This window comes from Callorhinus ursinus, unplaced genomic scaffold, assembly GCF_003265705.2.
Source record: "Callorhinus ursinus isolate GAN/ISIS: 27379988/994484 unplaced genomic scaffold, GSC_fseal_2.0 scaffold10, whole genome shotgun sequence".
Taxonomy (NCBI): Eukaryota; Metazoa; Chordata; class Mammalia; order Carnivora; family Otariidae; genus Callorhinus; species Callorhinus ursinus.
In genome coordinates, this window is record NW_027397072.1 from 65,965,759 (window position 1) to 65,988,520 (window position 22,762).

Genomic DNA, 22,762 nt, shown 5'->3' on the forward strand with positions numbered 1-22,762 from the left:
CCATCCACCTCCCCTCCAGTAACCCTCAGTTTGTTCTGTATAATTAAGAGTACCTTTCTGGTTTGCCTCTTTTTTTACCCCCTGTGTCCATCTGTTAACGTTTCTTAAATTCCACATGTGAGTAAAATCATACGGTATTTGTCTTTCTCTGACTGACTTATTTTGCTTAGCATAATACTGTCTTGCTCCATCCTCGTTGTTGCAAATGGCAAGATTTCATTCTTTTTATGGCTGAAAAATATTCCATTGCATACATATGTAGCACAACTTCCTTATTCATCATTTGGTGGACATTTGGGCTCTTTCCATAATTTGGCTATTGTGGATAATGCTGCTATAAACGTTAGAGTGCATGTATCCCTTCGAATCAGTATTTTTGTGTTGCTTTGGGTAAATACCTAGTAATACAATTGCTGGATTATAGGGTAGTTCTATAACTTTTTGAGGAACCTCCATACTGTTTTCCAGAGTGGCTGCACCACTTTGCATTCCCATCAACAGTGTAAGAGGGTTCCCCTTTCTCCGCATCCTTGCCAACATCTGTTGTTTCCTGAGTTGTTAATTTTAACCATTCTGGCAGGTGTGAAATAGTATCTCATTGTAGTTTTGATTTGTATTTCCCTGATGATGAGTGATGTTGAGCATCTTTTTATGTGTCTGTTAGACATTTGTATGTCTAGGAGTATATTTCTTTTACAAATTTACATCTGTGGAATCATGCTATACAATATTCTTATTTGCATGTTTCAATTATGTTATCTTAGAGATCTCTCTATTTTAGGCAGTTATAGATCATATCATTTTGTTTAATAACCACATATTCTGTAGTGTGGATATTACCATAATTTATTTAAATAAATCCCAATTGATGAACATTTAGGTTATTATCAGATTTTGCTGCAGTGAAAATCCATGTATAATACGTTCATGGGGTAATAAATTCCTGATGGCAGAATTGATAGGCCAAAAGGTGTGTATATATATGTGTGTGTGTGTGTGTATGTGTGTAATTTTGACTGGTATCATCATGTTAGCCTTTGAAGTTCACATCAGTTTTCAGTTCCACTAATAGATTACCTATTTTTTTAGGTAAACACTTGGTGTTATCAGCCTTTTAATTTTTGTTAAAGAATAAGAAGTATTTTAATTTTTATGTTTTAAATTATTAATAAGCAAGCTATTTTACATCTTATCTATTTATCAGCCATATATGAATACCTATTTTTAATTATTCAGTGATTTACATATATATATTTATATATATGCGCACATAGATACAAACCTCCATCACTTGGATTAGTAATTGTATTTCAGAAAATTTGGCTGACATGTAAAAGTTCTGTAAGGTAAATCTCTTTTCCCATTGACTTCCTTTATAAATTTCTATTGGAAAAAAGTTACTTGGTTGTCATTTTTTAGCTATTTTATTTTGGATAATGGTTTGTAAAGATGGCTAGTCTTATATTATTAGACTGATAATTTTGGTGCATTTGCCAGTATATTTACTGACCTCCTAACTTTTCCATTGTAGATCTTTTCCTGCTGTGAGATACCCTTTCTACTCTCTTGTTCTTTATAGACTATAGGAATTTTTCTTATTACTGTAGGCATACCCAGACTTGTCATTAGAGCTTTGTACATTTTGGTTTCTTAAGAGCTGAACTACAGTAGCACTTAATGTATGAAGTGAAAAATGGTTCACTTTTTGGTGTATCAAGATGGTATATAAAAATATCAGTGCTCCATATTATTTTTCCAGTATAAATTTTTTCATCCTTTTTATTTGAATAAATGAACACAAGAGAACTAAAATATCAAAACACGTCTTAAAACATTTTGCTTCCTAACTTGATTTTGTGATAAAATATATGGGTTTAATCACTTTTATACAGTGACCATGTAGTATATGTAACTTTGAAAGCCTATAAAATGAATGATTTCTTTGTCCCCTATGTAGATATGATAAAGGTGATATGTTGTGATTCAGTTGTAACTTTTTATGAATATTGCAATTATATGCAACAGATTCTGGCCTTTTGGTATATAACATTTTATTTCAGTTTTCTAGAGGGTTCTTTGTTTATACTTTTTTATGCTAATTTTTTATGAAATGTTATTTAGAAGTAATCCTGAAAATATAATATCCATGACAAACATTTTAATATCTGTCAAATTAATAATGAACTGTGATTTGCATAGTAATTCACTGTTTAACTATAAAATTGAAATATGGTCAAATGTACTGGAAGAATTGAAAATTGTATGTTTTGTTTGGATTTGCTCCAGAAGTCCTATAGATAAAATAGAATTTTAGTGAGTGTTTTATACCATGGGGGAAAAAAATCACTAAAGAAAATATGTAACATCTGTTAGGTCAATTATGGACTAAATTTTTTAAACACATGGTTAAAATTGTTCCTGCTTCTCTTCCAAATTTGTGTTTATTAAAATAATTAGTTTTGCTGCTACCCCTGGGACCAGCACTCACCTATATATATATATTTGCCTTTGGGCAGTTAGAAAATGTGCACTTCATAGCTAGACACAGTCCCACATACTTTTGAACAGAACAAAAACCATATAACTAACAACCCCATTCTAGTTTCTTGTGTTAATATATTGAAAATGGAATATTTTGTTTTTTTGGAAATTATAAAGCAGACAGTATAGAGACACACTAGTAAGGTTTTAGTTTTAGCGCTTGCTTTCTCTTAGATTACATCTCTTTTTACAATTTGGGATAGAAGGGAACTGTTTAAGTCTTTTAAGATTGTTGGAATTTTTTTTTTTATTTTCATGGTAATAGTTGTTACAAAATTCTGTATCTGTTAAGCGGAAATATGTTTGTTACTTTTTAAAATATGTGTTTTCTTTATTAAGAATGCTACCCTGCAAGCAGAGAAACAAGCACTGAAAACTCAACTGAAACAATTGGAGACACAGAACAATAATTTGCAGGCTCAGATTCTTGCACTTCAGAGGCAGACAGTGTCGTTACAGGAGCAGAATACTACTCTTCAAACCCAGAATGCAAAGCTTCAGGTTGTAATGTAATATTTTGGGATATGCAGCCAAATTTTTGAATTATGCTCTTAAAATAAGGGTAACTAGACATGGTAACATTGTTTCTTAGTGAGTGAATTTAATTAAATATATCTACTTAGTGCTATGCCAGGCTTTCAGATATCAGCATTTTTTTAAATGAGAACCTCTAAATATTAACTAATAAATTCACTCAACGATGTAAATAAAATAAAACTAACTTTATCTTTATTTAAAATATTTACGGGAGTGCCCAGGGCTGTGGTGGAGCCAGGGCAGCTGCAGCAGCACCGGCCAGTAAGGCCTGGCGTAAGAAAAAAATAAGTAAACAAAATGAAATACTTATTTATTTAAAATATAATTTTATCTTTATTTATATTTACTTTATGGCCTTTCACCTCTTTCAGCAAGTTGATTGTGATTAATCGAGCAGAAACCCTTGCTTTAGAGTATGATTGCAAGATACTATTGCTTGTTTCATTTTTACAGCTTTCATATCAGTTCTTAAAAAACAACACAGCCTGAAAATTTTGTCTTCAGACTTTTCCTTAGTTCAGAGGATCCATCTTGCACTTAATGCTGCAGTGTCTTTTCACATAGAATGATCAGGTTGGGGAAAGTACAACTCTTTGAGACCTCTTAAAGAACCAAAGAAAAAAATTCCATCTCTGAGTATGAAAGTTCTTTCTATAACTCTTTTCCAAATGGTAAAACATATAGTAATATAATGTAGACCTTGAGAAAATTTCCATTTGAATTTTCACAAGTAATTTTTCAGTTCTGTCACCTCAAGTTTTAGAAAGTGATAAATTAGCATTTTAAATTCTGTACTTTTTCATGAGTGGAACACAGATTGTTTCTAATCACCTTCATTTAAAATAATTCAACCCAAAACATATATATGATATGTATCTCATAATAATATTAAATTAAATAACATAAATAATGTTAAATTAATATAAATTTAATATTGATATTAAATTAAGTAATACAAATGAATAATATTAAATTGTAGCCTTGTTCTTTCAGGACACTAAAAACCAAATTATCTCAGTATAATATGACTATATCTTCTGTGATTTATGTAGAGCTTCCTAAAGTTAATGTTATCTTTTATATTTTTTATGTTGCCATTAGAATTTTATTTTTGAATAATTTTTAACATGGGACAGTTATTTTATCTGTAATAAACACATACCACATATCTGCATCTCCTAGAAGAACAAGATAACTATTTTTCTTATGTCTCATAACAATATACTTTCTTACAGGTTGAAAATTCTACCCTTAATTCCCAGAGTACGTCACTTATGAACCAGAATGCACAACTCCTAATCCAGCAGTCTTCCTTAGAAAATGAAAATGAAGCTGTAATCAAAGAGCGAGAAGACCTGAAATCTCTTTATGATTCTCTGATCAAAGATCATGAAAAGCTGGAACTTCTTCATGAACGTCAGGCTTCAGAGTATGAGTCTCTCATTGCTAAACATGGAACTCTAAAGTCTGCCCACAAAAATCTTGAGGTGGAACATAAAGACCTTGAAGATCGGTAATTTACTATCTTCTCTTGTGTTAATTTAAACCAGTTTTCTTTAGATAATATAATAAATTTTATGTTAAACAGATCTAAGATAATTTATATAGGAAATTTATATATCATGTTTATGTGATACTAATAAATTAATCTTGTTTTCTTCATTTCTAAAGTATTTCTTTTTTCTAAGGACATATTATAAAACAAATACCTAATATTTTTTCCAGTTACAATCAGTTACTAAAACGGAAAGGACAATTGGAAGATTTGGAAAAAACACTGAAAGTAGAACAGGAAAAAATGCTGCTTGAAAACAAAAACCATGAGACTATGGCTGCAGAATACAAGAAACTTTGTGGTGAAAATGATAGGTAATAAATATTTATATATTTTAGTTTTGTATTATTCATTACATCCAAAGTGTATACTGCCCCTTTGCAATACCATCTGTAACTTAGACTTTTTAAAAAAGACCCAGAGCAATAAGTAAATTTTCCAACAAAATCATGCAGCTAGTTATAAAATGGCTTGAAAACCTAGATCCCTTGTTTCCACTTATTGTCTCTCTCTCGATTTATTCAACTAAGTTTTTAAGCCATTTTATAGTGAAATTTCTGTACCTTGATAGCATTTATATGCTTTATTGTGACAGAATGTAATGAAGTCTGATTCTTTATGTCTGTCTTTGCTAGTCTGGTATCTCAGTTCTTATCTTTCAAAGTTTTTACAAGTGAGCAGCTTCCAATTTCCTAGCTGACTAATTTGTACTCTTATTTTTAACTGTCTTAGTTATTAATGGTCTCATATTGCCATGAGGCAATTATTTTTTAATTTGTTACCCTAGGAAGATCAAAACTTGCCAACCCGTAATCAGTCTCTTCATAAGGGTACATATCAAAAGGTTTTTAGAAACCTTTGAAAAGTTTAAGCATCCTGAACATTTGCATTACACTTACACTTAACCATAGCTGAAGAGCTGAAAGGCAGCACACAGAATTCAATTGGGGGCCATTAATTGACTGTGTGTCCTTTTATGAACTTAATATAATCCATTTTTAGAATTGTATTTCTTTCCCTTAACAACAACAACAAAAAAATCCCCATGCTTCTAGAGCTATTTTCATTTCCATGCTCAGTAGTTTATAACTTAGTAATTGTTATAGCTAGAAATAGTGTATTGGGGATTTGAACTTTCAATAAGCTCTACACCAAGCTAGAATCAAGAAGGATGTATCTTTACGGTATGTGCAGTAGAAGACCAGGTTGTGACAAGTTATAGAATACAAGCATAGGGGCATTTTTATTACACACATAACATTGGGGAAGGCATTTACTGTTGAAGTCCCATCTTGAACCTAACCGTTTTTCATTGTTGGGATTCACAACAAATGGGACAGTTTGTGAGCTTGGGTAGGCCTTCTAGGACTCTAATTGTATTCATTACTGAGGAGCCTTCTGAGAAAGAACTCAGCCTACATGATAAGATGAAATTGAGCATGATGATCTTGAACCAAGAGATTCTGCAGGCTTGGAAGGGAAGGGGTAGTTCTGAGTATTTTCTGTCTCTCAAAGCTATTCTATCCCAGCTTTTATGCACTCATGTCTATATTGTTAAGGCATGAAAAGGCTTTAAGTAAAATCTGAAAGAACTCTTTCACAAAAAAAAAGAGGTATTTATGAAGACTTGTCTCAAGAACAATAGTTTGTTTACCCATTCCTCTAAATAACCTAAGTCTTAATCTTTGATAATGCCAAACCAAGAAAGTTTCTTAAACGGACTAGTTTGTCTTGGCCTCTTTAGAATTGTGTTCACTGAATTACATTTTGGTGTTAATGTTCTCAGCTTTAAGGGACAGTATAAAAAACTGTCTTAAAGAGCTCATTTTAGTATTGGCCTTAGAGATGATGTTGAGGACGTTGTATATGGTATGTCTTCATATCTTGCCCCCATGAAGCATCAGTAGGTAAATCTTTGATCTCCATAGGTATTGATATATACTGTGTAACTGTCTGTGTGTCTCAGTGAGGTCTAACCAGCTGTTATAACTCATGGCATACATTCATTCATGGATTCAACATATTTATGGAACATTTTCTGTATGTTTCTGGTCTTGCCATTTTATTTTTTACCAAGCCTTGATTTTTTAAACATATTATTTTGTTGGGACACCTGGCTAGCTCAGTCGTTAAGTGTCTGCCTTCGGCACAGGTCATGATCCCAGGGTCCTGGGATCGAGTCCCACATCGGGCTCCTTGCTCAGTGAGGAGCCTGCTTCTCCCTCTCCCTCTCCTGCTCCCCCTGCTTGTGCTCTCTCTCTCTCTCTGACAAATAAATAAATAATCTTTAAAAAAAAATTTTGTTATTTGTTTTATAAATTCTTGTAAGCTGACTGCATTTTTTGGATATTGAGTTGAAGTAGATTATTAGATGTTCTGAACAAGTACCATCCTGTTCTTAATTCCATTAGATAAGGTCATTAAACTAGAGCCAGCACAGCAGGCCAAATCCAAGCTGTATCCTGTTTTTGTTTTTTGTTTTTCAAATTTAAAAACAGATTTTATTATATAGCTCTTCTACCATTTTTTTATTTTTACTTTTTTAAGTTTTTATTTTAATTCCAGTTAGTTAACATTTAGTGTTACATTAGTTTCAGTAGTACAGTATAGTAATTTAACACTTCATCCTGTTTTGGTTCAGCTCCCAAACTTGCATTGTAAAAGGTTGGGGGGTACATTGAAGGAAAAATAGCTTTATGAGCCACATACAATGTACAACATGCTAGAAGATTCAAGGGGAGAGTAGTCTGAATTTTTTTAATCTAGTTTTACAGAATAGAAATTAATTTTTGATGAGTTTAGTCACTGGCTAAAGAGTCTTTTATATTCTCTAAGTATGTCTGAGATCCACAGCATTTTCACATTGTATAAATTACAATGAAAGCTATTAAGGGAATCTAATTCTGTTTCTATCATGATTTCTAATTACAGGTTGAATCATACATATAATCAGCTTGTAAAAGAAACTGAAGTTTTACAAACTGACCATAAAAACTTGAAAAGTCTTCTAAATAATTCCAAACTGGAACAAACAAGATTAGAAGCTGAGTTTTCAAAGCTAAAGGAACAATACCAACAGTTGGACATCACATCCACCAAGCTAAATAACCAGTGTGAGGTGAGCTTTGACAAGTTTCTTCTTTTAGGAATCAAGACATGCCTAAAAAATAAACAATCACCTTAAAACGAGAATAGCGGTATGTATTTGGGTATTTCTTAAAAAGAATTGGTCAGGGGTAATTGAAATTCCAAATAATTCATAAAAACTTATTTTATTATGAATTTCAACATTGTTTAAGTGTCCACATACTTTGAAGATGTAAAACTGTGCCCTTGTTTAATGAAAAAAATGTTTACTTACCACCTGGCTTGTACTAGTAAACCAAAAAGGTAAAATCTCTCCCTTTGTGGAGCTTATATTCTGGTGGAAGGAAGTAGAATAAACACAACGAGTAAGTGAAATATATAGTATTTCAGCGTTTTGTAACATGGCTGTATTGCACTTTACCCCAACACTTGCTGTAAAACAACCATTTATTAGGCTCCCAGATCTGTAGATCAGAATTGGACAGGGACAGTGGGGCAGAGTTGTTTCTGTTCCACTAGCAACTGGGCCCCCAGCCTGAAGACTGAAAGGCTACATGCATGTTTGGTGGTTGATGCTGGCTACCAGCTGGAGGCATCAGTTTTCTCTCCACATGATGTCTTTCTCCCCCAGGGCTGGTTTGGGCTTTCTCACAACATGGTGATAACCACACAGAAGCCATCTCTGCTTTAAGGATCAAACCTCAGAAGTCATGCAACATCATTTCCCCTGCATTCTATTAATTTGAGTCAGTCAAAGTCACATTCAGGCTCAAGGGAAACAGAAAATAGATTCAGTCTTTTGGTGGAGAATGGCAAGATTTTTAAAAGAGCATGTGGACTGGAAATAGTACTCTTGAAAATTGGTCTGCAACATATGGTATGTTACAAGGTAGATAAGTTATGTGCAAGTAAAAGTGAAGTAGGGCAGAGGGGGGGTTAAGGAGGACTTCCAGGATGGACAAAGGAATATAGATTGAAATTTTAATAGGCATCCTTGAGCAAAGATAACTTTATTCTGAGTAAAACAGGGGAGCCATTTCAGTGTTTTGAACAGAAATGATGTTGGCCTTATGTATACAGTTGGGTTAACATAATTCCATGCCGCTCTTTGTGATGGTTTGATAAAACAATGAGTTTTAAAGTATAAAAGGGTGCCGAAAGCCTTAGAAAATCCTTAAATTTCATTGGTTGGCCCCAAAATCATTGAAGTTTGAATATAGTTTAACACCTGAATTTCATGGCACTTTTAAGAAACAAGCACTTAAGCTAACCTTTAAAGGGAAATAGGAATAGATTATCAGAAAAGTAATACTTGAAAGCATTTTGTCTGAAATGATAAACCAATAGAAAGAAAAAGTAGTTTAAAATCATATACATTTAATTACCCATCAAGGCTCCGAAAGTGTAGAACATTCATTATGCCTATGATTTATAAAAGTCTAAATAAAATATAATTGGAGTCATGGGCTTACAGAAGGAAGAAGAGGACAAATCATCTCCCCAAGAAACAATAAAATTGGGCAAAATTATTAAAAACAACCATTGTAGTACTCTGGAACTGAAGGAAAGGTGTACAACAAATTGAGAAGCATTCATTAAAGAAAAGCTACTCGACGTTGTGTAGGAACTATGGTTGTCTGAGGCATTTTATCTTGTGATTTCTTCCATTCTCCAGTTCCAATACCTGGTAGTTCAGGTGAGGGGCATCCTGTGAAAATCAGCAACTTTGCTACCAGAGCAGGCTGACTTGATTTGAGCAGAGTACGAAAAAGTCCCCATACCCAGGACAGTTGTCACAGGTCCACTCAGATCCTCTGAGGTTGGAATATTGGTTGGGGCAAATTAGTTAAAAATTTAACTGGGAGATCCAGGAATGAGACATCTAGCTATAGTGAGTCTTGATAAGGTCCTGCCTGACACTGGTGGCCTGGAAAGCTGTTCTGGAGACACCAGAAAGGCCCTAGCTACCTACTTATCTCAGGCTGGTAGTCTCAACTCAAGTCAAATGTTAACCCTTGGCTAGGAGCTAAGTCATATAATAACATGATTTAGAGGGAGTGGGAAAATGAGTCCAGAGTGTAAGAGGCCAGGATAGCAGTTAATCTTTGTGGGAAGGGATGGTGCTTAGAAGAGAGTACAAGGTGTTTCTGGAATGTAGTTAATGAGCTGTTTCTTGATCAGAGTGCTGGCTTCATACGTGTTCACTTTGCACTAATTCATTGAGCTGTAGCTACATAAAATTTGTTCTCTTTTCTATATATATGTTTTATTAATTGTCTTTTGACACAGTAATTAATGCTGTATAACAACATGGAACCTTTGGTAATAGACAGTAAACATTTATTTTTGCTTATGAATCTATGGATTACCTAAGCACAGATGTGCTGATGGCATGTATTAATGTGACCAAGCTCATTTGATCCTCGTAGGACTTGTCCTACATCTGCAGTCAACTGGCACATATTCCGAAGGCTGGCTGGCCTAGGGTGGCCCCAGATAACTCTGTGCCATGTGGTCTCTCATCCTCCAGCAGGATTACAAGTGGAAGCACATAAGGCTTCTTGAGGACTAGGCTTGGAACTTCCATCACTTCCACTTTTTCTTGTGGCCAAGGGCATTCCAAAATCAAAAAGAGGGAAAATAAATTCTACTTCTTGATGGTAAGAGCAAGAAGTCACAGCACAAGAGGGTATAGATACAGGGAGGAGAAAAACTGCATTTAGTTTTGCAATGAATCTACCATATGTTGTGTTTCAATTTAACAATATATAGATAAAACAAATACAGCACAGTAGTGATGGTGGTTCAATCTAAATGGCTATTTATGGATATTCATAGTATTATACTGTCTGCTTTTCTGTATCTTAGGAGTTTACAAAACGTGTTTCTTTTTTTTTTTTTTTTTTTTGGAAAAGGTTTTTTTGGCCCTTTTTTTTTTTTAAAGTATAGCTCTCTGGGCTGTTCTCCACACTGGTTGAATTTGAATGCTAGGACCCAGAAATCCACATTTTTTTAAGAGATAGATTTATTTTTTTATTTGAGAGAGAGAGCGTGTATGCACACAGGTGCAAGCAGGGGGAGGAGCGGGGCGGGGGAGGGAGGGGAAGGAGGAAAGAATCTCAAGGAGACTCCAAGCTGAGCATGGAGCCCCAGGTGGGACTCGATCTCACAACCCTGAGATCATGACCTGAGGCGAAACCAAAAGTTGGAAGCTCAACCGACTGAGCCACCCAGGTGCCCCTGGAAATCTACATTTTTTACTAGTCTCTACAAGTGATGCTGAATTTTGAAAATCACTACTTTGGGATTTCTGACTTCTACTGGAATCTCCGGCCTAACTAAGGCATATTTCTAGTTTCCTCTAACTACAAAGAAGCAGCCCAATGCTGCTGGCAACCCAACTACCAGTAGTATCAACTAGTAATACCAACCATTGACAAGACTGAGTCCCTTTGACCAAGTCATAAACAAACCTTTAAGGTTCCTAAAAAACAGTGGTTGAGGAAAAAATGAGGTACCTACTATGTGTTAAAGGCATGACACAAAATACTTTACATATATTATTTAATCCTTACAATAGTCAGGGGTGTGAGTTATTATTCTCATTTTATAGATGAGCTCACTGAAGCCCAGTTAATTTACTTGTCCAGTGTTTCATAGTTCCTTAAGTAGAAGGCCAGGTAGCTTTCGGGCTATAAGTTAAATAAGAAAGCAAGTGTTTTTGGAACTAGATAATTTATTATATGTTAAACCCGGTGTTTGTAAGAATTTTTAAAAATGTGTACAGCACATAACTCAGTATTTTAGCTTTCATTATAACTAAAGTAATCACTCATGTTCTGATCAAAGTGCAACCACCTAATGGCTCAAGTAGCAGAAGACCTAAGTCTTTTTCTTTTTTAAGATTGATTGATTGATTTTAGAGAGTGTGTGGGAGCAGGAGGAGGATCAGAGGGAGAGGGAGAGAGAGAATCTCAAGCAGACTCCCTGCAAAGCGTGGAGCCTGACACCGGCTCGATTTCCTGACCCTGAAATCATGACCTGAGCCAAAACTAAGAGTCGGACACTCAACCAACTGAGCTACCCAGGCACCCCAAGACTTTATATTTTTCAGATGTTTTGGTTGATTTATGTTAAATGTAAATGTTGATTTTTTAAAAAATGTTTGTGTTTAAACAGTTGCTAAGCCAACTTAAAGGAAATTTAGAAGAGGAAAATCGACATCTACTAGATCAAATTCAGACATTAATGCTACAGAACAGAACACTATTGGAGCAGAATATGGAAAGCAAGGATCTCTTTCATGTTGAACAAAGACAGTACATGTAGGTACCAAATAATGTTGAAATAATACTCATGATTTTATCATTGCCAACTGGTGACAGAGAAAACTCACTGCTAATTTTTTTTTAATTTTCAACATTATTATTTCTCCATACATTTTTTTGAATGCTTATGTTCTAGGCACTATGCTAGTAAGCAGAAATACTAACATGAAAACACATAGCTTCTGCTCTTAAGGAACTAGTAACATAAAGCAAGAAATACAAATAATTGCTACAATGGAAGTATGTGTAGGAGGCCATAGAAATACAGCAAATACAGCGGAAGGAGTATCTTAGTCTGGCAGGGGCAGGGTGGGCTTTCCACAGATGGTTGCTCAAGCTGAGACTTAAAAGACTCATGGGAGTTTGCCTGAGGATACATATCAGACCAAGGGAGCACAAATGCAATAACATGAAGGTGTGATGAAGGTGTGTTATGGTAGGGTATAGGACCTAAAAATTAATAGTTCTTGCTGGAGCAAAATTGAGGAAGAAGGAGCAAGAGAGAAGTGGCTAAAAACTTAGGATCCACGAAGGTTTTTCTATGCCATACCAAGGAGTTGCTGAAAACTTTGAGCAGGGGAGTAAAATTATCAGATTGCAAAAATTTCACATTTGTGGCTGGCCACTTTGGACTACGCTTTCAACCCTTTCAGGAGCATGTATTCCTTTATTCTGTGCCTTAAAAGGTGTTTCTGCTTAAGAAGCAGTAAGTATATGTAAAGCTCTTGACATTTAAGTTTTCTGTCCTTCAAGCAAAGGCATTATCCAAAGCTTTATCTTTGGATATCTTTAGATTATCTTAATATTCTGGCCCTTGGTAAATAATCCATTTCCAAAGTTTCAGTAATTGTATTTGTATAGTTGACTTAGAAATATTAATATCCATTTTGACTTTTTGAATTTAAATTAAAAAATCCATCTTACATGTCAGTTCTAGTTGAGTGCCTCTGTCACATGGTCCTAGCAGGAGTGACAGTGAACAGGTAGTACTGAGAATTTAGAGATTCCTGATGATATTTCAAAAGGTAAAAAAAAAACATTTGGGAGGTATAGACCATCTGCCATTGTGCTGTGGTGTAACTCTTGGGAACCTGTGTTCACAAAGCATCTTCTTCAAAAAAATCTCTCAAATCCATTTGTTCTGGTTCCCACTTCCCTAATTCAGCCTAACCACTCAGTTAGACTATCTCATTAGCCTCCTAGATGCTTTCTTTACTACCATCCTTTCTGATAGATACTATTTCATTATGGAGTTAAGGTACCTACAGCAAAGATTTCATAATGTCACTTTCTAATGAAACCTTCAAGCTTCTGATTTCCTATTCAGCAAAATCTAAACCTGAAAATCCCTCCCTGCTTCCCATCGACTATAAACTGCTTAATTTAGCATTCTTATCTTTTCAGTCATCTAATATGGCCATTCTCTCCATGAGGCTTTCTTCGGTCATCCAAGATAGAAATACTTTCCTCTTTATAAGTTTCTCTTGTACTTAATACAGTGCTTTTGTTTTGGCACCACTCCTGCCTTGGATTGTAATCGTCATTTATGTATATTTGTTCTCTCTCCTACTGTATTATAAGCAGAGTTGGGCTGCTCTTGTCTTTATATACTCTTTGTGTCTTCCTCATTTAAAATGATCACTAAATATTTGTTGAGTAAACAACATCACAGTTTGGGATCACATTTTTTTTAGATCATTTAGTCTATGATCTTTGATGTTTCCCTATGTAATATATACCATCAAGGACATAAATGAGACTAAGATGTGGTGAAACTAGTGTATTCATGTATTGCTGGAGGCAGGAAATAGTTCTCTAAAGGTAAATTAAGCCTAAATAATTCTGCCATAAAGGAAAAAAGTCTGTTTGCATGAAGATGTGGTTGCAAGATTATTTATTATATCTACAATTGTAAGCAGACTATTGAAAATTTTAGTTTTTTACTTACATAAATTATATTAAATCACCTTTCATTCCAAAAACAATGTGAGATACTAAAAGATCCAAGAATAGAGTAGTCACTGTTAATTTAATGTCCCTTAACAGCTATTAAAAGATGTTGAGAGAATTCCTTTGTCAGGATGAGAATATAATATGGAAAATTTTCTTTAAATAAATTGTATTAATTGAATTTTAAATTCTGTATCCTTTTATTAAGTTTGTAAATATGAAGAAAAGGAGAAACTTGGAAAAATATCCCATTGTTAATACCTAATACTTAGTTGTCAACTCTAATAGGTATATTTGTTTATGTTTTGGACAGAAGTTAGATTGTAGTCACAAAATAATTTAATACTCATAACTGTACAAAATATGATACATGTCCTAAAGTGCAATTTTTATTTTTATAGTGATAAATTAAATGAATTAAGACGACAAAAGGAGAAATTAGAAGAGAAGATAATGGATCAGTACAAATTTTATGACCCATCTCCTCCTAGAAGGTACTGTTAACCAAATTTTATTCATTTTTATTTTGTAAAAAAAAAAAAGTTAAGACTTTTAATTTTGTGAAGGATTTATATGTTGAATTTTAGACTGATAAGAGTTTTTTAAATTATTCTATTAGGAGAGGCAACTGGATTACTCTAAAAATGAGAAAATTGATAAAGTCTAAGAAAGATATTAATCGGGAACGTCAGAAATCTCTAACATTAACACCTACCCGCTCAGACTCCAGTGAAGGATTTCTTCAGCTCCCCCATCAAGATAGTCAAGATAGTTCTTCAGTAGGTTCAAACTCTTTAGAAGATGGCCAAACTTTGGGGACCAAGAAAAGCAGCAGTGAGTGCTTAAACTCTTTAAACATTTGTGATCTCTAGTATTGATTTAGAATCTTTTCAAAAGATTTCTTTTAACTTGTAACTTCAGCAGTCCTTTGGGGTAATAGTCTGATGAATGCATTTCTTTTTAACTCTATATGATTATAAAATTCATTGTGTACTGCAGTACTACATAACCACATGATTTTCTGTATTATGTGTTTAGAAATATACCAAACACAGAGATACCATCATTTAGCCAGGGGGGTAAAACACTGTCCAAAGAACATTGAGATAAGAGCCAGAGTATCCCTGCCACTTGCTAGTTGTATTAATACAGGTACACCTCTCACCTTTGTGTCATACTGCACAGGGTGATTATGAAGAGTAAGTGAGAAATGTTTATGAGCTCATCTTGATAATTTTTTGTAACTAAATAGAATAATAAGGCATTTTTATAATGGGGTTTTATTCATATACTTTGGTGTCAAATTGGAGCAAAGTTACATTGGTGAGAAGCAAAGAAAAATAGATGTGAATTCGAAGAGAATGTTAGTCAATGATTTAGAAGTAACCGAAGATTGTAAAAATTGTTGAGGGATTGCTTGGTAAAGGATCAATTAAAATTGATGTGTATAAGCTTGTGTATAAAATTGTGATTTAATTTTTTAAATTACAAATATAGCAGTATCACATCATAACATGCCCTGTACAATTCATAGTATTTTTATTTCATTACTAGTGTGCTTAACTAAACAAGAGCAAAGTAAAAACCTAAAGAAGTATATTTTAAGAGAAAAAGAATCCAGTGCTAGGCCCTTTTAAGATGTCCGACAAGTTGACTACTAACAGTGTTCTTATAGAATATGTAAACAAGATACTTTGAATCCATTCATACTATCACCAGAGTCACTAAATTAAAAAATACGTATTTGTGTGTGTGTGTGTGTGTGTGTGTGTGTGTGTTTATGAAATAGATCTATATCATTTCACTGCTATTCTTTTGAAGTAAATAGGCAAAAACAGCTACTACTTCGCCCAGGGATAGACTCTCCTTCTGGCAACTCTCAAAACACTCAAAAAACTATATAGTGTTTTAGCCTCAGGGGAATTATCTCTGAAAAGACAGTATTTTAGGGTGTAGATGAGGCATTCATTATAGGGTATATTTCAGAATACAACTATAGCACACTAAAAACTAGAATCCATAAGTATTCATGCATACATACATACTTATGTATGTGTGTTGTGTGTATTAGTCTCAAGAAAGTGTTTAAATTCTGTATCCCCACACAAGATTACCATTACCTGGGTCTTTTGCTATCTAGTCTTATCAGTCAAATCTACATGAAATTTCTGAGTATTCTTGTAGAGAAATCATCAGGTTTATCTTAAAAAGATGTCAGATAATTCAATTTTATGTTACCTTTAGATTTAAAATATCTGACATCTTATTAAATGAGAAATGGTAATAGGTCTACTTAATTTTTTTCCAATTAAAGGAAGATATTTCATAAGGGATTGATTTCTTTCTTTTTTCTTTTTTTTTAAGTAAGCTCTACACCATCGTGGGGCTTGAACTCACAACTCTGAGATCAAGAGTCGCATGCTCTACCGACTGGGCCAGCCGGGCCCCCTAAAGAAAGATTTCAATTCAGATATGATAATGTAACACAAGAAAGGCACAACAGTCTTTGTTGAGGTCAACTTGTCTGTTTTTAATATAAAGCTGACATTCTTTCATAGTCCCTCTGCTGGCACATCCAGAATAAGGATCAGAAGGCAGTAATATTCTCCTTTCCTGTAGTTGTTCAGTTTTAGAATTTTTTAAATAAACAAAAACCCAGCAATGCTAATGTTCCCTGAATTTCAGTATGTTGGAAAAAGAATACTGTATATATACAAACTAGTTGACATAGAAGGATCACATTCCACCACTGGCAAATTTAATCCTTTTATCCTGTCTGTCAGTAAAGCAGTCTTTGGAAAACAGTTGAAACAGAAGTATCCAAACAAGACAACATGTGCATGCTACAACCACTCAGCTTTGTTTTAGCCAAGTGTCCATTTTTACATTGCTTTCAGTTCATTTCTTTTTAATCATTAAAAACAGCTGTGTTTACCAAGCCAGAAAAGAAATAGGTCAAATTAAAAGCCTAAATGAATCATGACTGTACCTAATAGCAGTCAAATAAGTTAAAAAGCTGTATGTCCATTGCATTCTTCTTAATGGAGAAAAACTTTGATTATTTACAAGATGACGGCAAACCTTCAGAAGCAGTCTCGTCATTAAGGCTGTATACAGTATGCTGTGAAGTCTTTATTCACATCATCTCCCTAACTCCTAAATTGCAGTTCCAAAAAGCTGTAACAGTTTTCTGTATTTGAATCTTATTAAAATATGACTCAAGAATGTTAGTGACTCTAGTGAGCATTTTAATTTTTATGCTAATGACACCTACTATAATTATAATTCTCATTTTCATTTACAGAATTTTTCTGCACAGTGCTACCTTTGTTTTTCTTAATAAACTCACCCAAAAAGCCCTTCAAAATACCTAAAAATGTTATAAATATGTATTTCTCTGTTGTTTTTGCTTACCTTGGGGTGCCTCTTATCATTTAGCCTGAACAGAGCTTAGTGCTAGCTTTTCTCTTTTCCCTAGCCAACCTCTTGCAAAATGAAATGAATGTAATTGCTCATGTCATTTTTTGAAAGACTTTGCTCAGAAGAATAAATATTTTCATGGTGCTGTTAAGTAATGCACCAGAATTCAAATTAACCCAAAAAAATTATTCCCTATTTCCTTTGTTAAAGTTTAAGAAAATAATGAAAGTTTTTAAAGTTTCTTTAGATTGTTTTAAACATTCCCTGGGCACCCAAGTTTTTGTTGATATATATTACTAGACTACTTCTGTAAAATTTTCATTTTCCTAAGTAACTTTTTTCCAAGATGAAGTCTTTTTATTTAAAAGGTTAAAATAGAGGATTGAAAAGCCTTGTACATTTTCATCATGGATACTGTGGCCCAGTAATAGCACTAATTTTAAAGGTATACCTTTACAACTTAACTAGGAAAATTATTCCTTCAGTAAGTACTTTAATCAGTTCCTGTATTTGTAGGACTTAGCCAATCCAAGCTTTCAAAGTATATGTTCCTCATCATTGTCTTCAGTGCTTTCCAAGTATTTTAAAGTGTCAAAGTACATAATTCATATTTCATTATCACTCAGCAGCATGAGAATAATAGCTTTAGTATAGCATACATAGCTGAAACTCAGACATTCATTTCTGTCCTTAATTTCAACATTTAACTCCCATCTGTTCTTCTCCCTTTTTTCTTTCATTTTTCTGTTTCTGTTTTTCCTCATGCTCTGACATTAAAGTGGTTGCACTGAAAAGACTGCCCTTTTTGAGGAACAGACCGAAGGATAAAGACAAAATGAAGGCCTGCTACCGTCGTTCTATGTGTAAGACTTTATGACAGTTCAGCTTCTTTCAAATGACTACACTGGCTTCCATTACTAATTTTTCACTAACCTTTCTCTGGACTGTGCCAATTTTCTTATTTTGCAAAGTGCAGTCTTCCTCTAATTCAAGGAGCTGGAAGAATTTTTTTTTTCAAAACTGGCACTGAAGTCGCATTATATGTTCACTGATACATATACATGCATATATGTTTAGTCATACATGTAATATACTTATAAATTTCCAGTGCCTTCTAAAAGTTGGCAGAAAAAAAAAAACCTAATTTTCTATGCCATAGAGAATTTTTTCCCAAATAAATTTACTTAAAATATAACAAAACCTTTAGCATTAGGAATTTATTTTCTTAATGAACTAAATTAAACAAACAAATAAATAAAATGGCCTGTAACCCTTGAAAACGTTTGTCATTCTTTATATATTAAAACTCTGTCTTTTTTTTAAGTGGTATGGGTAATTACATAATCAGATTAAATGTCACTTTGGATATCATCTCTTTCAGGTTTTTATTGAATGGTATACAATTTGATACATAAAATGAATGATTTCTTCAGTAACCTGCTCTGACCAAGGACTCTTTGTCATTTTCAATAATGATGCTGTATAAGAACTCTCCATCTTACCTTTATTCATTCCATTTCTGTCATCACAAAACCACATTATGAAGGCTTCTAATTATATTGCACATCACTGCGCAAAAGCATGGCAGTTGTACAGAGTAAAATTCCTTTTCCTATCTTTAAAGGGGGTGGAGGTGGGATAAAGATATTTTCTGAAATTTATCAGCCTTTGGCCTACTCATTTCATTCAGCTGAATGCATGTCATAATTCAAATGACCTTGTGGTTATAGTCTTTGATGTTCATTTGCATTAATCCATAAACAAAAACCAGATCATTTATAATACAAGATAGAAATAAGAGCAGATACATTAACCATGCTGATTCATTTGCTTTCATTTGCATCCCAGCCATGAATGACCTGGTGCAGTCCATGGTCCTAGCAGGAGGACAGTGGACAGGTAGTACTGAGAATTTGGAGGTTCCTGATGATATTTCAACGGGTAAAAGGAGAAAAGAATTGGGAGCTATGGCCTTCTCTACTACAGCCATCAACTTTTCAACTGTCAACTCTTCTACAGGCTTCAGATCCAAGCAGTTGGTTAATAATAAAGGTATAGGCCGTCTGCTCTTTGCACTGTGGTGTAACTGTTGGCAACAGGAATTTTAATTTGACTTTTCCATGTGTACTTTTTGACAGCAACAACCTGAAATAATTTACTAAAACAGTCTAGATTTGATTTAAGAGAATTTTCAAATCATTTCAAAAATTTAAAACATCATACAAATAATTAAAATCTTTCCTAGGCCTTCCATAATAAACAGCTAATGAACTAACAAGAAAAGGAAAAGTAAGCCAAGTAAAGAGTGAGAAAGGGAAAAAGTGATGATCAACCCCGGCTCTTGCTTTGCTTTGCAGGGTCCTTGGGGAGATTGTTTCACTGCTTCTGGTGTTAAGCGAGTCAACTCTCATCACAGCTATTCTGTTTCTTATTCCTAGTTCCAGTTTCTGATTAAGTCTATGAAATATTTTAAATAAAGATGTGTTACATGTGATTGAAAAAGAATATCCATATCTGCATAAATGAAATTTTAAAATGTTTTTTTTTTGTTTAAAATATTTTTATATCCATTTTGCTATTTTATGTAGATACTACATCCTTTGAAGACATAAGTCCACAAGGTATTAGTGATGATTCTAGTACGGGATCAAGAGTTCATGGTAAGATATGAACTTTATTTAGAGAGTACATATTCCATACAGAATGGGAATGCTGAGGCTCTGGCATTGGTTTGGTGAATGTGGCATTGCCAGCAAGCATGTTTTCTCTAACCTGCATCTCATAGCTACTTCTGCCATTTCTTCAAACCTAATACTTCCTTTTGCCCCTTTTAAGGTTATTGCTTCATCCTAAGTAGTCTCTCTCTTGGTCAGGGTTATTTATAAAGTATGCCTGCACAATGCTCAAAGGTAATTTTGTTGCCATTTTGGTGTATAAGGGTAAAGTTATGAGAAACACATTTTACCATTGGTTTAAAAAATATTTAGTTCGATAAAGGATGAACTCTGAGAAACACATTTTCTGCAGTGGTGAGCATTTCAGATTTTTAAGTTTCTGGAGAGATCTGCAAAACCATATCTTGCCAAACTAAAATATTAATAATAAATGGATAGTATGTTGCGGGAATTTCATACATAAGCAGGATTTTAAGAAACAGGGTAGGGTTGGGTGCCTGGGTGGGTCAGATGGTTAAGCGTCTGCCTTCAGCTCAGGTCATGATCCCAGAGTCCTGGGACCGAGTCCTGCATCGGGCTCCCTGTTCCTTGCGAGCCTGCTTCTCCCTGTGCCTCTCTTTCTCTCTCTCTCTCTGTCTGTCTCTCATGAATAAATAAATAAAATCTTTAAAAAAAAAAAAGAAACAGGGTAGGATCATGTTAACTGTGCAGTTTTTTCCCTTGTACGGATAGGAAGGCAGGACATTGTGCAGATGCTCGTGTTCCTCCTGTTCGTGGCATCTGCAGTGTGCAGGGTTCCTTGTCTGATCTGTTTTAAGTGACCTAATCACTAGCACTTTTTTTTCTTTTTTCTTTTGGCATGTCACTCTACTCAGCCAAAACAGTTCTGGTATCCATCTAGAAATCATTTCCAAATCTAAATATGCACTTTATTTCCTTTTCTTTGGATCTCAACTAGTGTTTCAGAAGTGTCTTATTCTAAAGTGTCTAACTGAACTATCTGGAGATGCTTTTGCTCTCTAATCTGTAAGATTGAACTCTGGGCATGCTCAGCCTGTGAAAGTATGCATGATTGCTTCCTCAAAGCATTCTGTGATCAGAATGTAAAAGTTCAATGTCATTAGCTAGAAGTTTTATCACACTGTCTCCTGATTTTTTCATTTAGCTTCAAGACCAGCCAGCCTTGATAGTGGCAGAACATCCACTAGCAATAGTAATAATAATGCTTCACTCCATGAAGTCAAAGGTATGCTGTAGGTAAATTTATTAATAATGTCCGTCCATTTCCAGATTTTATAATTCGAAGATTGATGAAGTTTCTGGGGTAAAGTATGAAATCCAAATCATCTATGTTTGAACATAGTTCCTTGGAACATTTTATACTTCTTACATTGTAATACAGTGTATACAATGTGTATAAATGTAAAAACAGGAGCAGTTACTTTGGTTGCCATTTTTCATCTTCACAGATAAAATATTTTTATGTAATTTTTAACTCAAAAATATCTGTAGGTCCTTATTTTTCTTACCTTTTGTCTTTGTCATGAAAATGGGTTGTCCTTAATTCTCTCATGAGGCATGTACATTGAACTCCCATTATAGAAGCGTTTTAGAAATACTTTTAGCTTAATTTATTGACGAAATAAGGGGAAATAACTTTTTAAATTTAAGAAGACAGTTATGTTTGTGTATAACAGACAAATGGATGCACACAGCTTATATAAAGAATTACTTCAGGATTTTTTCTTAATTTTTTACTATGCATTCTAAGGTAAGGTTTTTATGTAAATGTCTAGAGGCCTTGACTAGTACTTTTTCCCTTAAAGGTTTACTGCCTACTCGGATTCTGGAATTGTTTAATAGATTATAAAAGTTGGTGAAAATAGTTATTCTCTATAGTCCAGAATTGTCAAATTATAATTTGTTCTGTTGCTTTTTGTATTATAAAATCATTTTGTCTCAATTGTAATTTTGTCATTAATGCTATGACTCTGTTGCAGTGGTCTGAAAAATCTGATCTCAAGAAGGGATTATTTTTTTATTTTTATAATCATGTTCTTATATCCAGTAGAAAAGTTTAGTTTAAAAATATGAAGTATTTCTTTCCTGATTTGAAAATTTAAGAAAATCTTTTTAATAAAATGTTATATAACTTGAGCCAAATTCTTTCATGACCCTATGATTAGGAAACCATGGAAAGTTGTATTTTCCATCTTGATACTATTTCTTTGCAGTTTGGTATCAATTAGAATCCACATAAGGAATAGCATTAAACATTAGGGAGCTTTTATCCAGAACTAGTAATGTGCATCCTGTACAGTTGCTCAACCTCATTTGAGTCTTTTAAGGCTATATATGGGGTGCCTGGGTGGCTCAGTCGTTAAGCATCTGCCTTCAGCTCAGGTCATGATCGCAGGGTCCTGGGATTGAGCCCCACATGGAGCTCCCTGCTCAGTGAGAAGCCTTGCTTCTTTCTCTCTCCCACTCCCCCTGCTAGTGTTCCCTCTCTTGCTGTATCTCTCTCTGTCAAATAAATAAATAAAATCTTTAAAAAAAAATTAAATAAGGTTATATAGCCATATGCCAACAGTGGAAAGCAGGAACAATCAGATGATTCAGACATTAAAGAATAAAATATACAACATATTTGATTTTGTTTTTACTACAAC

General features: G+C 34.0%; 1 protein-coding gene and 1 long non-coding RNA gene across 6 annotated transcripts in view; one reads left to right on the plus strand and one right to left on the minus strand.

Moving 5' to 3' along the window:
* The window catches only part of LOC141373621 (uncharacterized), a 36,314-nt gene extending 21,505 nt beyond the window's left edge, over positions 1 to 14,809 (minus strand). The window contains exon 1 of the long non-coding RNA XR_012379829.1: positions 14,714 to 14,809. This is a non-coding gene — a long non-coding RNA (uncharacterized lncRNA). The remainder of the gene's footprint in view (positions 1 to 14,713) is intronic.
* CCDC88A (coiled-coil domain containing 88A) overlaps positions 1 to 22,762 on the plus strand; it is a 116,821-nt gene that overhangs the window by 84,994 nt on the left and 9,065 nt on the right. For 3 of the 5 annotated variants that reach the window (XM_025868810.2, XM_025868811.2, XM_025868813.2), the window contains exons 19-29: positions 2,881 to 3,042; positions 4,314 to 4,591; positions 4,804 to 4,947; positions 7,565 to 7,751; positions 11,900 to 12,045; positions 14,400 to 14,492; positions 14,618 to 14,832; positions 18,198 to 18,281; positions 19,267 to 19,470; positions 20,007 to 20,078; positions 21,259 to 21,339. In XM_025868810.2, coding sequence (XP_025724595.1) covers positions 2,881 to 3,042; positions 4,314 to 4,591; positions 4,804 to 4,947; positions 7,565 to 7,751; positions 11,900 to 12,045; positions 14,400 to 14,492; positions 14,618 to 14,832; positions 18,198 to 18,281; positions 19,267 to 19,470; positions 20,007 to 20,078; positions 21,259 to 21,339 — 1,666 coding nt within the window. The remainder of the gene's footprint in view (positions 1 to 2,880; positions 3,043 to 4,313; positions 4,592 to 4,803; positions 4,948 to 7,564; positions 7,752 to 11,899; positions 12,046 to 14,399; positions 14,493 to 14,617; positions 14,833 to 18,197; positions 18,282 to 19,266; positions 19,471 to 20,006; positions 20,079 to 21,258; positions 21,340 to 22,762) is intronic. The other 2 variants (XM_025868812.2, XM_025868815.2) reach the window with 1 other exon arrangement.